Source organism: Porites lutea, chromosome 7, assembly GCF_958299795.1.
Source record: "Porites lutea chromosome 7, jaPorLute2.1, whole genome shotgun sequence".
NCBI lineage: Eukaryota > Metazoa > Cnidaria > Anthozoa > Scleractinia > Poritidae > Porites > Porites lutea.
The window spans coordinates 30,779,697-30,795,555 of NC_133207.1; the positions used below are offsets into that span (position 1 = coordinate 30,779,697).

Genomic DNA, 15,859 nt, shown 5'->3' on the forward strand with positions numbered 1-15,859 from the left:
GATATTGGGGCTTAAAGGGTTAAAGGCCACCCTTCTGGAGGAGGCCATTTTGAGAAATTCCGAATAATTCTTAAATTGCTATTTGGGAGGTGCTTCATGTAAACCTTACTTTTGCAATATCTTTTGTGCATGTGCAATACGTCAATTTGTCAAAAATTTGCATACTCGGCATATTTGGCCTAAGTATAGTTTAGTACCTTCGTCTTTTTAGCACCGTGAAAAGTTTGGCAGAGAGAGAACTGAGTTGGAAGGACTTTCTAATCAGAGAAAGTGACAGGTTCTAGCGCAAGGCTTCTAAATGACTGTAGTTTGAATTGTTTTGTGCAGCTGTTACAAAAATGGCTGCAATAATATTACTCATAGATTACTCTGGTATTTTTGGAAATCAGCCATTGCACATGCAATTCATGTGAAGAACAAAGGTTGATGTGAACATCAGGTTCACAATCTCTACCCAAAAAAATCTGACAATTTTCTGGTAATTTTTGCAGTGACCTATGGCCAACTGACTGCTTACAACCTCTCTAACACAGTTAGAGCCAGTCCTAAAGGTGCCCTTGGCTATAACTACTGAGTTATTGGCCCTGATGGGTCCAATAATCACATTAAAAATTAGCTCATAAAAACAATATATCTATAAGGTACTCTAAAATGTTTTGAGTAGCCCTCAAGCATACCCTGGTTTGTACCGGTATTTTCTGTTTCTTATACATCAGGGTCGAGTTGTTCAAAGCTGGGTTAAGATAACACAGGGTTAGTGCGAGATTTGAATTTGGATTTGAAAGCTTAAAAAGCATTTCAGTTTTAATTCTTTCTGTCTACATGTTGATGTTTGGAAGCTCTAAACATAACAGAGAAAATTAACCAAGAAAATACTTTTGAACACAAGAAAAAGAAACGCAGATTAATTTAACCCCGGGTTAAGCGCTAATCAGTCTTCGAACAACTGGGCCCTGGTGTTCGTTGGTTTTAATCTCAGCCTGGATGGTCTTAACCTGCACTTTCATTGATGCAGGTTTTACTGAATGCCCGAGACTGGTTGATGATTGTGTATACATGGCGTGATGGTACTGGAGACTACCCTGGGTACCAGAGGTTTTTTTTCACGTGCGAAGGGGAACTTGACCGAAACCGGAAACCACACATGAAAAGCCTCTGGCACCCAGGGTAACTGGAGACTAACTCATTGTTAAATCTACTGAGTTTATTTTTTCTGTTCAGTTAGTCCATTTCATGTCATATGGTCCCCTGGGATACATCACTGAAATGCAATGACTGCGAAGGCCTGACAAGTGCGACTTTGAGCTCCAACCCTTGACCTCTTTGCATAGTCATAGAGAACAAAACTTTGCTGTTGATAGTTTGCAAGAAGTTTATTGTTGCCAGACATTTTTTTTGATTAATTCTACAAATTATGTACTGTTTGTCACAAAAGTACAAGATTATTCACATGCAGCTTAAGTATGTCGGAGTGTATAAACTTTCTTATCATCAAGTTATCTTATAGTTTAAAATTTAATAAAGTTTTGTCACTATCGTTCTCTTTTGTTAACTTTAATACAATCATTAGGGGACAAATGTAACAGTACTGTTTCAATCCAGATGGTGCACTAATGCCACTGTGGTATTTAACAGCATACCCAGGAAGTAACTAGGATAGCTATTCATTTTATGGTGTACATAAAGAAAACGTTTTAACTCTGAACAATTTTGGGATCATGAAAACTCTGTGAACATAAATGTCTTGGGTTTTCTTCGGAATAAATGAAAGAATGACAATGGAAATCAAGCCTAATATGTGGCCAATTCTAAAATTCAAGAAAAATAACTTTTATTTCCCAAGAACTGAAAAGTTCAAATTAATAATACTACTATGTAAAATAACTGCTGAGGAAGTTTTATTTGAATTAAATGGTCACACCATCGGACTTCGTCCAGACTCACAACTAGTTAGAGCTACATCACATCTTCATATTGGCATGAGGAGTCAAAAGGTAGCATGGAAGACAAATAACACATTTTTCCATAAACTCAGCAAATGAAATGACTTGAATTAATTAAATTGTTCTCACTACGGCTTTCAACATTCTCTGCACTTTACTAAACTTAAAAATGTGCACCATTCAGAAACTAATGTAAAACATACGACTTATTATGGTAATCATTTTAGAAATGACAAACTTTTCATTATTTCAGTTACTGAAGAAGACAGTTTCACTTGTCTAATGAGAAGAACAAGAAAAGCTAGTTATACTCATCATAAAGGCAACAACATAGGTAAATCTGCAGTAATGCTGAGAGCTGCAATCTCTTTCTTAATAGTTTCACTCTCTGATATTAATTTTTAAACTGTTAAATTATATAAATCACTGGCACAACAATTTAAAATAAAGTGGAGCCTTCGTGGGCATTTCAAGACCAATCTTCCAATCCTACCAAAATTTAAGGGTGCTTACTTATGACAGGTCTTATAAGTGAAACTTAAATGTCCATGAAAGGATATGTGTGAAATACATGTCTAAAGCTGTCAACAGACTTTCCCCTGGGCCAAGAGTCCACAAAAATCCTGGCTCAAAGACCAATTACTGGAATATAACATGTAATAATACCAGTAATGGAAGAGAGGCCACACTCTACCCACCCCACTACCCTCCCCCCCCCCAAAAAAAAACAGCTGTGCTTTTACGTTGAAATGATAAATATATGAAAATCATATACTAACTGCCAAATGAAGAATTAAACATAAATAAGACCACCATAGTAGTAGAATCAACTTTTACATTTGTTATTGCAAAAAGAAAGCATAAAAAACATTTCAGGCTTGTATTGACCTTTTCCAGCATTCTTTGCAGATCTGTCATCAACAGTCCTATTCACAACTACATTCACCTTGACGGACACACTCAACCTACTTGCAACTGTAAAAGTTGCACCTACACTGAGCGATTTTCTTTAGGTTTAATTTATTACAGTTTCACATTTTTGTAAAGTAGCTAGCATACTAACCTGCGAACAGCAGACGCATTTCCGGTCGTCGCTTCTCTCCCTCTGAAAAATAGCGTCTGCGAACCCGAGCGACAAAATGATTTCCGTGACGTAAAACATTTTTAGCCAATCGCGGTTTAGCTCTTAAAATCAAGGAACTAACTCGCGAGACTTCTCGCAGGATCGTGCGCGATGGATATGTTTTCAAGTCGAAATTGACAGGACGAAGTGGCTTCTGTATAGCCGTCCTTGTTTCTCAGAACGACGCGTTTACGAAAGTTAATTTGCCAGGATTGTGGGACTGATTGACGAAATAAGTATCAAGAGGATTCATATCGAAGAAAAGATTAGAGGACATTTTTCATCTATTTGCCTACGGAGTCAATGATTTATCAGACGTAGTTGTTTTGATCATATTCGAAACGATAACTGTCCTAATGACAGTAGACGCATCATGCCGTTTGTTGCTTCTGTTCCTTTCTGGTTCCTGGCAGGAAAGTATGCCTTGGAGAACTCTTCGATAGTTTGTCGTGTGCCGTTTTAGATATTTTTTAGTAGATATCCTTTATCTTTGAAAGGTAGGACATGTGGTAATTGATTTCCGATGCGTGGTTGCTTCTTGGTTCAGATAGAACTTTGATCAGATCGAAAGCATTTTATATTTGCTCCGGTATATTTCTTTAAATACATGTTCTTTTCAAGGTTCTCATTTCCATAGTTTTTTGTGAGATGAGTAGAAGCGTCGTAGCTGAAATGTCATTTTGACTATGATCTATTTACTGCTGTAACAGTTTATTTCACGCTGGGTCTGGCCCAGGTTTATAATATTTCAGATCATAGTGTTGTGGCGATACTAGAATTATTAACGAGCGATTGTTAGAGATTTCTGAATCAGTCAAGGATGTGTCTGTGTAATTGATTCACCACCTTTTGTCAGCGCTGGTTAAATTGAAATAAATAAGTCTGAGCGCGATGTCATTAAGCTATGTTGCTTTCCTTTCGCTGTAGCGGTTATTTTGTCCAGGTTTTGTTTATGTCACGTACTACCGTATTTTATAAAGGGAAACCAAAGGCCCACATCACATTCATAGCTTACGAAGCAGTTGCTTCATAAAGAAGTCAGCATTCAACGTCGCAGGAAACCTTGTTATGGTCGTGAAATTCACGTTCCAAAGCGTATTTGGTAATTCTCTCCAAAATCCAAGACACTTCAGCGCGCGAAGTCGCGAGGAGTCACTCAAGCTGTATTCTATCCTTTGATCTGATTGGCCTACATCAAAACAAAAGGTTTTACGTCACGGAAATCATTTTGCCGCTCGCGTTCGCAGACGCTATTTTTCGGAGGGAGAGAAGCGACGACCGGAAATGCGTCTGCTGTTCACAGGCTACTAGTATACAAACACAAAATGAAAACAACGCTAGTTTTAAAATCAGCCTTACTGTGACAAAAAAGATAAACAACCAATGACATTCTGTTAAGGCAGAGGGCTGGCTAATCACTGGCTGATTAGCTTTTGTGACACATCTGACATTTCCAACAGTGAATGATAAAAATAATATAAACAGTGGTAAAATGTGCGTGATGCATGAAAACTTACAAACTACACTTATTTCTCACTTCAACTTCTATGAGGTTTGGAACCAAAAATAACGAAGCTTAATATGCATAATTATGTGGGATGTATTATCGTTAGTTCATTCTGACAGCGCAAATAGACCAAAGTGTAGAAAAACTTTTTCAGGTTGTTGTTGTAGAATCAGTGACTGATTACTATGGTACCAAAAAACACGACAATGTGGAATCTTGGATACCACAAAAACGTTGCCTCCTCATTAAAAGAAAACAAAAATATCTTAACTTCAAGGAGGAATGGATCTGATCTCTTATAAAGGCAAACTACTAAACAAACAAAGAGTTCATCTGGTGTGTATCATACCATCTTGGTACAATGAAGTGACATTTGTTTTCCAGAGTATTTTAAACACAAGGATGATTGTCTATTTCTTTCCTTTTGCTTTTTGTGGCCCTCTTGGAGGAGTAACAGGTCTCCCTGAATTTAAACCACCATACTGGTATTTTGCTTTCTTTTCTGATGGTTTAAGAATCTAGACGAGAGAAGGAAAATAATGACAAGATATTGAGTTACTTACAAATATATTTACCAGTATGTCTGTGTAAATAATTAATGATGGGGTCAGAAGCCATTCCAACTGTCTGTCATGCAGTGTAGCCTTGCAAATTGGTATTCACAGAAGTCATTAGACTGGTCTTCACACATAATGCAAGCATAAGCACAAAAAACATATGCGGTTGCAATAGCCTCCTGAACATTACAACCTTTTGAAAGAACAAAAGGTTCCAATGAATTAACCACAAGTTACTGCATCTGCGGATGCTGCTTGTGGTCATTCTCACATATTTGCATGTGTAAACTTGTCTTGACAGGTCTCCAGTGATTAAGTTGGTTTCAGATCAGGCCCAAAAACAGAAAACCATCACTGTTCCTATATTATATAATCATTGTATGAGAAACGCACAACTGGTTCATTTTTACAATGCATTCATGCATTAAAGGGGGAGAAAAAAACACAGTGTTATTGTGTTACACTTACCTGGAAGGAACACATAAGAGTTTCGTCTACACTCATCATTCCACCCGCATTGTCAAACTCTCCACAGTAATTGGGTGCTGAGAACAATGTAACAAGTTGTCGTTTGGCAAAAAACTCATAACCATCCTCTACAACCTAAGGAGAGAATAAAGGGGTGGGGAGTGAAACACAGTGTATTAAGATTCAGAGATGACTTAACTTAAACAACTCAGTTGATAAAACTATTTATTGTTTTTACAAAAATAAAAGACAATATTTCTTCATACACTGTAGAAACAAATGGCCATCAAGACCGTCACAAACCTTTCTTTATTTGAGAAAATGCCTAATAAAGTTATTTACATTTTTGGGATCATTCAAGACCCTTCCATTTTAAACAGTCTGTGCAGTAAACCATAGCTGCACAGAAAAAATATCACAACAAAACATTGATATTAAAAACTTATCTAAAAATCCCATAAGACTGTAGATACATGTAGGTTGTGATACTGTAATACTGACTGACTTTTGCATGACGCAAGTTAGCACCTAATAGACAGACTTGAGCCATTATTACAGACACTGCATATTTTTTGTGCATGTGCCAAAATTACAAATGCCCTTTACCTTTTAATTTTAACTAACCTGGTGGGCTCTACAAATGAGGTCTAAATCATGGCGGTTTAAGAACTTGCTGACTACGTCTGCTCCAAAAGTGAAAGAAACACCTCTATCATTTTCACCCCAGCCATTGGTGTCTTTGTCAGGGTCTGACCACAGCAAGTCACAAAGAAGGCCTAAATCAAAGAAAGACTATCATCAACTCGTGGGAACGTTGTTTAGAAAATAATCAAATGGGAACTCTGGTTTTCCCACAGTAAATTGTCGGAAATGATAGAAATTCAGATTGTTTATATCATGTACAATGTATTTAATATACTATCTTTGCTCTGGAAACACAATACTTTTTCTTTTTGTTTATTGCACTTTATCAAATAACAGTTATTTAGGTATATATTTATAAAAAAACAACAAAACAAACCAAAAACAGAAAAAAAAGAAAGAAAGAAGGTGACAAAAGAAGGTTATAAAGCCGGAATTGCTTCAACGTTCCCTGTAAAACACTTCTGCTATCGAAAATTCATCACCCAAAGTATTTCTTGATAGCAAAAACAGCCACAAAAGTAACACAACAAGTTTGTCAATGAAGTCAATGCTGCCCACACCAGCAGATATATAGAAATATACATGGGCCATCTGCGTTTGCAGCCATTACAATCCACGCGCTGTGCATGTGATGAATTTATAAACCACCGCTTCATGAGGAATAACACTATATTCATATGCGTCACTATTCTGCACTTTTTTCCTGCATTGTTGTTAATTTGTGCCAGAACATGATTATGCCTTGTACATGTTGTACACAAGGCCAGTGGAATGTGGAACAGTGTATGGTTAACTAACCTGTATCTGGGACATCTGTAGGTCTCATTATTCTTCTAATCTGTTCCATGGACTGTAAATCTGGTGAGAGACCTGGTAAAAAAAAAGGGTATACAGTGTTTAGTACAAACTCCTAAATGAAATGAATTTAGAAAAGACTGTTCAATGTTTCAAATTCACTCACCTCCATGGCAGCAAAATATCTTTTCATCAACTATAGCAGCAATAGGTAAACAATTAAAACAGTCGGTGAATGTTTTCCAGAGTTTGATGTTATACCGCCTTTTACCTGCAAAATATAAAACAGGATATATACAGGCCTGCTTTTTGAACTGTATTTTGTTAAATGAAAATAGACAGCTGCACTCCATTTATCAAGTTACAACTTGTTGAATGACAGTCAATCTTTTAAAAAATGCCAAATAGCTTACTACTCATTCAGCATGCTGCAACATCACTTTCCATTTGTTGATGCACAACTGTTGATTAAAATGATGTCACGCTGTACTGTAACAGCGTTAGAGTTAGTTTTTTAGAAACTAATCGCTTTATACATTTAATGAAGAAATATTTTGACAACTAATTTAAAATCAAAAGCTAACACATACAGATACTAAAAGGAAAAGTAGAATACCAATACAAAACCAAATTGCTACACTACACAAAAATGTTTTTCATATCGGTAAATCTACTTACACTCATCATAGAAGCCATATATTCTGTTGATGCTTGCACATTCATGATTTCCCCGCAACAGAAAGAAGTTTTCTGGATACTTGATCTTGTATGCCAACAGAAGACAGATGGTTTCTAGAGACTGCTTCCCTCTGTCCACATAATCACCCAAAAATAAGTAGTTTGCCTCTGGAGGAAATCCCCCATATTCAAACAACCTGAGAAGATCTGTGTACTGCCCGTGAATGTCACCTGTAGGAATTTTCAAAAATATTAGATTAGCACAAATAAGTATTTAATCATAACAGTACAGTAGCCATTTTACTGTCAACATCAGCTGTGTTTTTGACAGTGAGAAAAGACAGGATGTTTTATACTTTAATTTACCAAATTAAGTATTTTGTACAAAGCAAACCCATGTAAAACATTCACCTTTACATTTTGTATTAAAAGGTCACTTGCCAACATTCTGTGGTCTGAGATATTTTCATAGTTATTTTCATATTGGTGTTTTATCAAACTGGCAAGCTGTGTTAAGTGGTCAGTTGGCCAATCCTAAAAGTGACTGTACCAAACAGGTTTTTTGACTGCATGTACTACACGTATATTAAAAAACAACTGTATTAACATGTACATGTACAAAGTTGTAGTAGAGACTTTAAAGGATGGTGTTAGTTTAAGATCAGAGTTTATACATAAAGTTCCTCTTTACAGATTGCTGTGAACAACCAAGAAAGGTAGCCAATGGGAAAGAAAACTATAGGAAGAGACAAAAAAGAAGGCACAGAAAGGCACTAAAACAATGCAAGTGCAGCAAACATTCACAGTGTATATCATGTAAGGACAATCACATAGATTTAAGTGCCTTTACATTCTTATGAGTGTCTTTGCAAATGGACTACTGACATCTATATCATCACACTGAGGGAGGTCAGTAAGAGCCAAGGGTCAGGGATTTTTCCCAGCTTCCTGAAGCATGACCCTGGCTACTTTCATAGGGAAAAAAGGAAAAACAACCTCCTAGCAGTTCAGTTCCCCACCAACTGATTGCATACAGCCTCCAACTTGAAATCTTAGTGACATTTACCTTGACCCACTGCAAGGTTACAGTATGTTATTGTAATATAAAGATAAGCAGTGGAAAAATATAAGAACCTAAAAAAAGACTTGATTACACGTGTTAGTTAAGACTAATCTTTTAAAAAGCTATTAAGCTTTACATTTTATTATGATGAACTATTTCACAGCTCATTTTAGAAGCTGATGAGTGTCTTGTCCTGTCTTGCAAATGAAGACAACATTTGGCATAGAAGTGAGCAGTATAAGCGACATGGCACATAACTAAAGGCCCTCAGTGACATGAACTTGTAGTTAACTTTTTATCCCACGTACAATTACCTGAAACACCAATTTATTGTTTGAAAGCTCTTGTGTCTACAAGTTCACATCATACAGCTTTAACTTATAAAAATTTCACAGTGTGTAACAAAATTAAGTTACAGTAAAATATTATGAGACTCCACTGAGAAAGAAAAAATTTTAATAAATATACTGCAATAAATAAAATGAATAAAGGTTACTGTTTGAATGTATGCACAAAAAAAAAACAACTGAAGAAGTTAGGGACACTGAAACAGCTGAGGGAAGAAATAGCAAATATTACTTACAGATATCATTAACATGCCTTGCAGTGGCACGGATTCCATAAAAACAAAGCAAAATAACTCTTTTTATCTGTGTAACAGCACCCCTATAGTTCCCCAATGAAAATAAAAATTCAAAACAACTTGCAGACAAATATGTGTTTCACATAGCGTTTACAAAATCTACACACATTTGGCAAGATGAGAAAGATCAGCCAGGCTGGGGACTGCAATATCCAGAGTTTGCTCAAATGTATCTGTAATCATAATGTCAAAGTAGACACTAACCACAAGGAAAAGAAGGCTATAGTTCACCGGAAATTTCAAACAAAAAAATATCACTTTGGTTTTCTCTATTAACCCACCTTTCAAACACTGTAAGTTGACCAGCATTAAAATTCACAAGGTAAGTTAAGATACTGCCATTATTTGCATTTGAAAAAAGAATCACTCAATTATTTTCATTTATAATAATTAAAACACAGTTTACACTATATGAACTAACAATCAAAGTAGCTTGCCACATGAAAATGTATGTACTGTACCATTACTTTGTACAATTGGTCTTCTATTTATTGAACAGGTGGAAAAACTTTGCCTTTTCCATGCAAGAAAAGATTTCAACCCAGGATGAAAACTGCATAACAACCCAACAGGAAGATGTAACCGTACTGATCGTACAGGATATATTTATGCGTTAGCCTGCTGTTTCCACCGATCACCAATATGTAATGATGTAAACAGTGCGTAAACAGGAAAAATCGAGTTCATACCCCATAGGAATCAACGAAACCTAACATAACTATGGGTATGAAGTGAGAGAGGTCTAAGAAAATAAACTTGAAATAGGGAACTCCCTCGAAAAATTAGTCTTAATTAACGACAACAGACATAAAAGAGTACATGGAGTAAAGCTCATGGAAATAGGAGAAATTTTACAAATTACTTCATTTCAACTTAGATGTCAGATATTCTTTTCTTTCTAATAAGACGTGAGCAAGCCTGTTTACTTGTTTCGAGTCTGTTTTTCCAAACAGCACTAGGATACTATCTATCAGGTCCAAAAACAACAGAGGCAGTCATGCATATTACTCAACACATTTTACAATTCTCCTTTAGCCTCAAGATTTTTTATACTAATGCCTTTATGATTAGATAACTCAGAAAACTATAGTCTAAAACTACTTATTTTGAACATATTAGAACTTTTGGTTGTAAATTTTGGTGCTCATGATTTACCGCAAATTGACGGAAAAGGCTAGGTCACTCCAATCCTGAAATACCAAACACAAGGAGATCGCTATTTGCTTAGTGCCACATGCCAAAATGCGAGAAACAGATACGAAAAAAATCTGATTGAGATTTAAGCCTCTAATTTTCAGGAATATATAGCGTTTTTCAAGCCGGCCGGCGCTAGTAAGACGAGTGAGGACAAATCTAAGCCGCGAGAAGCTTTGTAAGCTTACTCTGCTCTGCATTCCTCGCAAAATGAAGACTCGGTTCACAAATGAGAGAACTACTGTGATCGAATGAGAACACAGTGAAAGGATTTGTGCATAACACAAGCAAGCTCACCACAGATTTTAAGAGGAGCCTCTAATTCCAGCAGGATGGGTTGGTTCAAAAAGATTTCTCTTGATTTCAAGCATAACCCGCGAACTTCCGATTCTGCTAGTTGTACACTCTTTCCTGGCCTACCGCGAGCTGCAGAAAAGAAGGTAATGCTTAGATCAAGTCTATAAAATGCTAACTGAATGAAGTAAGGTAGAGTTTTTAGTCTCCTAACCTTCTAACAAGCGGGATATTATACTATCCACATTCAACTCGCCCTCCGCCATATCAACTACCAAATAATTTTTGGTCAACGACAGATAAGAGGTGTGCTCCTTATAAGGAATTGTTTTCCATTTTTGGCAAAACAGCTCACGTGATCAAAGCCTTTTCCAAGATGGCGGCCAAAATGGCGGCATTTATGTGTAGAAATTGTAGCAGACTTTGGGGATCATTTGCACCCGTTTCTCTCACCCAGAGATTCGTGTTTGGGCGATTACTCGCACAGAGGTAGGTCAAGTTATGAATGATAAATGCAAAACACTAAAGCTCTGGAAGACAGGACTCACCCTAACCTGTCCTGACCCACACCGCATTGCTGGGTTACCTCGGTGTAAGAACCTGTGAACTTTTTCTTTGTTTTTTACCTCTTGTTTTTCTAGGTTTTATCGTGTTGACTTCTTTGTTTTCTTTGCTTTACGTCACCGGTGAGTTAAAAAGGTTCTTACACCGAGGATGAGCCGCACTGCTCAAGTCAGTACCCCATTTTATCACTAAAATTGTACAGTAAACTCTCTCCCGTGACAACATCGTGATGCAAATGTGGAGTGGAGAATTGTTCTAAATGTAAACCTTTGAAAGGAAATAACCAGAGATGCATGTACGATGTACATCCAGTACTCATAACAGCAAGATCCCCCCCCCCCCAGAGTGGGGTGGGGGGGGGGGGGGCTATGGTGTTGACTCTTAGGAATTCTTGTCAGGGTCGGGGTTGTGCGACCTAAATCCTGACCCTATTTCAGACCATTCAACACCCGTTTTTAGTCGTGGCCTTTTGATACCTGTCACCTTTTTTTGAGTGAGGGTTTCTGTCCAAGGGGTGTTGGGATTTTTAGGGGGACCCAGAAGTGAAGGGGGACCCCAAAGGAAAAATCACTAATAGAAGAATGCACATATTAATATATTTTGAATTGTTTCTCTACAAACAAGGTTTTATATGTATTAGGTGCCAGCAGATTGTGCTACAGTGTCATTGCATTCCATCACTTTCATAACTTTCTTTGCTATGGTACTAAATATTATCTTTTAGGCATCATTCTGGTTAAGTTTTTGGGGGTGATATTTTTCAAAGACGAGAAGGTTCTGTGATTTCAATCTACAATTCACTGACCAGTCTTTTTGATAATATTCTTTAGGTATCTATGCAGCACTGCAGCAGAGTTTAAAGAGACACCAGAATCCACTGAAGCAACAGAGTATAATGAAACAACATGCACTGCAAAAGAAAGCCCTGATCCTACATTACCACATATGCTTCAAAGAAAAGGGATGGGAACTCCAGTCATTGAAGAAACTAAAGAAGGTAAGGATGTGAAAAAATATTGTTCATTCATGAGAGATTTTCTTTAAAATTCCCTTAAAGACAGTTGCTCCATATACAGTTAAGCCTCTTGTATGCGAGCACCTGAAATCCCAAGATCACATGATCACCTTTGGGAGATGATAACTTACAGAATTAGCCTGAGGGAATGGCCATCATTTCACGACAATGTCACCACTGGTTTGCCTACAAGATGAAATCTGAGGAATGAGTGCGGAAATTCCATACTGATGACTCCACTACCTAGATTGCTACATTGTACGTCCAATCAGGAGCACTATCCAGATCTGGGTTGTGATACATGATAAGTATGAATTTCTGTGCTCGTTCCTCAGACGTCATTTCATGGGGAAATACTACTGAGATCTTTAAAGAAAATCATGAGTGACCATGTGTTTTTCATTGATAGTAATGATTATCAAATTATTAGAAATAGGAACTAGAGATAATACTTACAGTACAACCAGAAAAACTGTGAACACTTGAAATACTTCAGGAATGTTTATTGTGTTATGACCAATCACAGCAAAGACGAGAACATGCAAACTAGCCTCAAAACTACAAACTAATTAACATTCTAGCTTGCAGTCTAGTTTTCTTGTAACACAATTACATTCCATAAATATTTCTAGTGTTCATGGTTTTCCCTGTTTGGCTGTAAAAGAGTTGAAATGAATGAGTTGAAGTTGCAACTAAGTTTCTACAACTTTATTTTTATGGTGTGGAAAAGGTTTGCATAGTAAAAGAAGAGACATCACCATTTGTGGATTCAATCCCCCTTTATTGGTCAGGCCATAAGACAATTCAAGGCCCGAAATTTCCAAGACATAAGACAATTTTAAAGCCTTGAAAGGTCTTTAGTTCAGTGCTATGATTTGCCTCACCCATAAGTCAAATGTAACAAGACAGATGATCATAACAAAATGATAATAGATCTCTCATTTCTATGGCAAAAATTTTCCTCATTGCTGTGCCTTAATTTGACAATGTATTGCCTCCAGTCCACCCTGAAGTTGCAGAAATCCTTCGGAAGTCTAAACCACAGAAGGTTGGAGATAAATGGCATAAGCCCAAGATCAGTGCTAGAAGATTGGCAGATTTGAGGAAACAATATATGGCTAAAGGTTATTACTGGCCTGAGAAACCCATGGTGGATAGGGGTTTGGACAGAATGCCGAAAGGACATAAGTACGAGAGACAGAAGGAGGAAAGGTGTGTGAGAATTTTGTCATTTTACATTTAAAGCCTTTATTCCTGTCACTCCCAGAACTTATAATCAAAACCTATAGTGTAGTTGTCACTTTTGAATGTGTACAAAACTAAGAGATGTGACCATTCAAATGAAACCTCTTTAGCAGTACCTTTTAGTTTCTAGCTTGGTACCACTTGAGTGTTTTATGCACTTTCATTGTTTTGGCTTTAGAGTCTACGGGTGAGGTCCTATGGTACATGTATAACTATTTAAATGAAACTTCTTCTGCAGTTACTACTTTCATGCGATACTATTTATCTGTAAAGTAAAAGTTGAGACTTGTGGCTGTCTTTGGCGTGACAAATTCAGCAAGGTTATCCCCAACACAGTTGTACCTTGGTGGATTGACCCCAGTTTTCATTCCCAAATCAAAAAACAGTTAAACTCAGCTGAACATCAAAAGTAAATTAGCTTCTTACCCGTTCATGTTGTTCTTCAGCAGCATAATTAAAAATATAAAACTTTTCTAGTGAGGCCTTAAACTGCTGTTTAAAAAGTAAAATCTTTTTAAACAGCAGTTTAAGGCCTCACTAGAACAGTTTTATATTTTTAGCTTCTTGCTGTTTGCCATAATTACTGCACAAATAACTGCCATGTTGAATTCTAAAAAAAAGTGTTGATTAGTTTGGGCAAGTCAAAGGAGTGGCGATCCTTCTTAGTGATAAAATAAAAAATGTAGCCACTCATTATCAACCTAAACAAGCAGCTTTGACCCACTTAAGAATTATGCCTTCAGGCTAAAGCTGCTTGGAAACTCTACCCCGGATTCACAGAGGCTCGCAGTGCCCCACACACCTACCCTGTGCTCAGGCTTAATTCTCGCTATCCCCCGAGTGTGGTCTTTGATGCTCCCCAAAGAGAAGATGAGGGGATTGGGGAGGGGGGGGGAGGTTGATGATTTTCCCAAACAGCATTTGGTTATCAAGTGTAGCCTGTGGCAGGCTCTCCATTTTGGTGGAAGGGGACTAAAAATGGCAAGGAAAAAAATAGAAGAGGGTAAGTGGGGGATTGAGGATAGCCCTTGCTCCCCAATTTCCTCCCTTCCCACCCCCACCCCCCTTCCATTTTCTCTACCTAATGCAGAGGCTCTGATATTGACCTTTGTACTGACAACATTTCAGGCTGGCTAAGATTGAGGAGAACATGAAGAACATGCCGAAAATTATTGAGGATTATCGTAAAAGGATGCATGAGCTCAGGGCAAAACGAAAAGAAGAAAAAGAGCAAGCAAAACTCAAAGCACTTGAGGCACAAAGACTTGGACTTAACTTGCGTGATCCACGAGCTTTGCAGATATTAGGTGGACAGGAGAAGAAATCTAATAAGAAAAAGTTCCAAAAAAAGACGTGATAATAGGAGAATTTCTTCATTCTAGTAAAAAAAGTTGTGCTTGTTTTCCTTTTGAAAGTGCACTGTGATCATTTGGGAAAACGCCAATAGGCTCAAGATCTGCCCCACGAGTGCCTGAAATTTAGTCCAAGAATAAAGGAAACTCATGTGAAATGCGCGCAGGTTAGAGTGTGCACCATTAAAACAAAATTTACAGTAGATAGAAAGTAATTACAAGCTACTGATTCTCTGTTCTCGGCGTGATCCAGGAGGAAAGATCTCATAACGAACTCTCGTGCTTAAAGCTCGCCTTTGTAGCCAGTGCGAGCTTGACACGCGCCGGTATTAGAGCCGCAAGTAACCTGAGAAAACAGCCGACATTTGGCAACGCCACTAATGGTTTTCCGCGAAATGACGTCTGAGGAACGAGCGCAGAGATTCTATACCGATGACGTTACTCTACCCATATCTGGATGGTGCTTTTGATTGGTTGAAGTATCGGAAACACTACCCAGGTCTAGGTAGTGGCACGTCAACAGTATGGAATTTCTGCGTTCGTTTCTCAGACGTTATTTCGAGGAAGAACTAGTGGTAGAGTCGCAAAATGTCGGCTGTTTTCTCGGGCTAAGCCGCAAGAAGAATGAGTTATGTTGAAATCCTGCCCGCTTTTCTGTCTACTCACTATGCATAGCTCTCCCGTACTCTGATTCCACCAGCTATGCAGGCTATCAATTGTTTCCTCAGAATCAATTGTTCTGGAGTTGTTCCGTGAAAACCAGCCTTAACGTG

At 37.6% G+C, this 15,859-nt stretch overlaps 2 protein-coding genes across 2 annotated transcripts; one reads left to right on the forward strand and one right to left on the reverse strand.

Moving 5' to 3' along the window:
* Positions 1-1,354: 1,354 nt before the first annotated feature.
* LOC140943091 (serine/threonine-protein phosphatase PP1-beta catalytic subunit) lies at positions 1,355-11,208 on the reverse strand. Its single transcript, XM_073392150.1, has 8 exons — positions 11,125-11,208; positions 10,914-11,042; positions 7,717-7,947; positions 7,205-7,309; positions 7,042-7,113; positions 6,223-6,374; positions 5,599-5,733; positions 1,355-5,091 (listed from the first exon to the last, which is right to left on the reverse strand). Exons 1-8 carry the CDS (start codon positions 11,174-11,176, stop codon positions 4,984-4,986), a joined length of 984 nt encoding a protein of 327 aa, XP_073248251.1. The 5' UTR covers positions 11,177-11,208; the 3' UTR covers positions 1,355-4,983.
* A 65-nt stretch (positions 11,209-11,273) lies between these two features.
* LOC140943100 (uncharacterized) lies at positions 11,274-15,361 on the forward strand. Its single transcript, XM_073392156.1, has 4 exons — positions 11,274-11,399; positions 12,305-12,471; positions 13,491-13,701; positions 14,863-15,361. The coding sequence occupies exons 1-4, from the start codon at positions 11,287-11,289 to the stop codon at positions 15,089-15,091; spliced, it is 720 nt and encodes a 239-aa protein (XP_073248257.1). The 5' UTR covers positions 11,274-11,286; the 3' UTR covers positions 15,092-15,361.
* The last annotated feature ends 498 nt before the right edge of the window (positions 15,362-15,859 follow it).

Excerpts from the sequence above, each read along its gene's own strand:
- LOC140943100 (XM_073392156.1), top strand. The coding sequence starts at position 11,287 with ATGGCGGCCAAAATGGCGGCATTTATGTGTAGAAATTGTAGCAGACTT. Across the intron at positions 11,400-12,304 it reads GGGCGATTACTCGCACAGAG|GTATCTATGCAGCACTGCAG; the intron begins GTAGGTCAAGTT and ends AATATTCTTTAG. Across the intron at positions 12,472-13,490 it reads CATTGAAGAAACTAAAGAAG|TCCACCCTGAAGTTGCAGAA; the intron begins GTAAGGATGTGA and ends TATTGCCTCCAG.
- LOC140943091 (XM_073392150.1), bottom strand. The coding sequence starts at position 11,176 with ATGGCGGAGGGCGAGTTGAATGTGGATAGTATAATATCCCGCTTGTTA. Across the intron at positions 7,114-7,204 it reads GATATTTTGCTGCCATGGAG|GTCTCTCACCAGATTTACAG; the intron begins GTGAGTGAATTT and ends TTTTTTTACCAG. Across the intron at positions 5,092-5,598 it reads CTCTTATGTGTTCCTTCCAG|ATTCTTAAACCATCAGAAAA; the intron begins GTAAGTGTAACA and ends TCTCTCGTCTAG.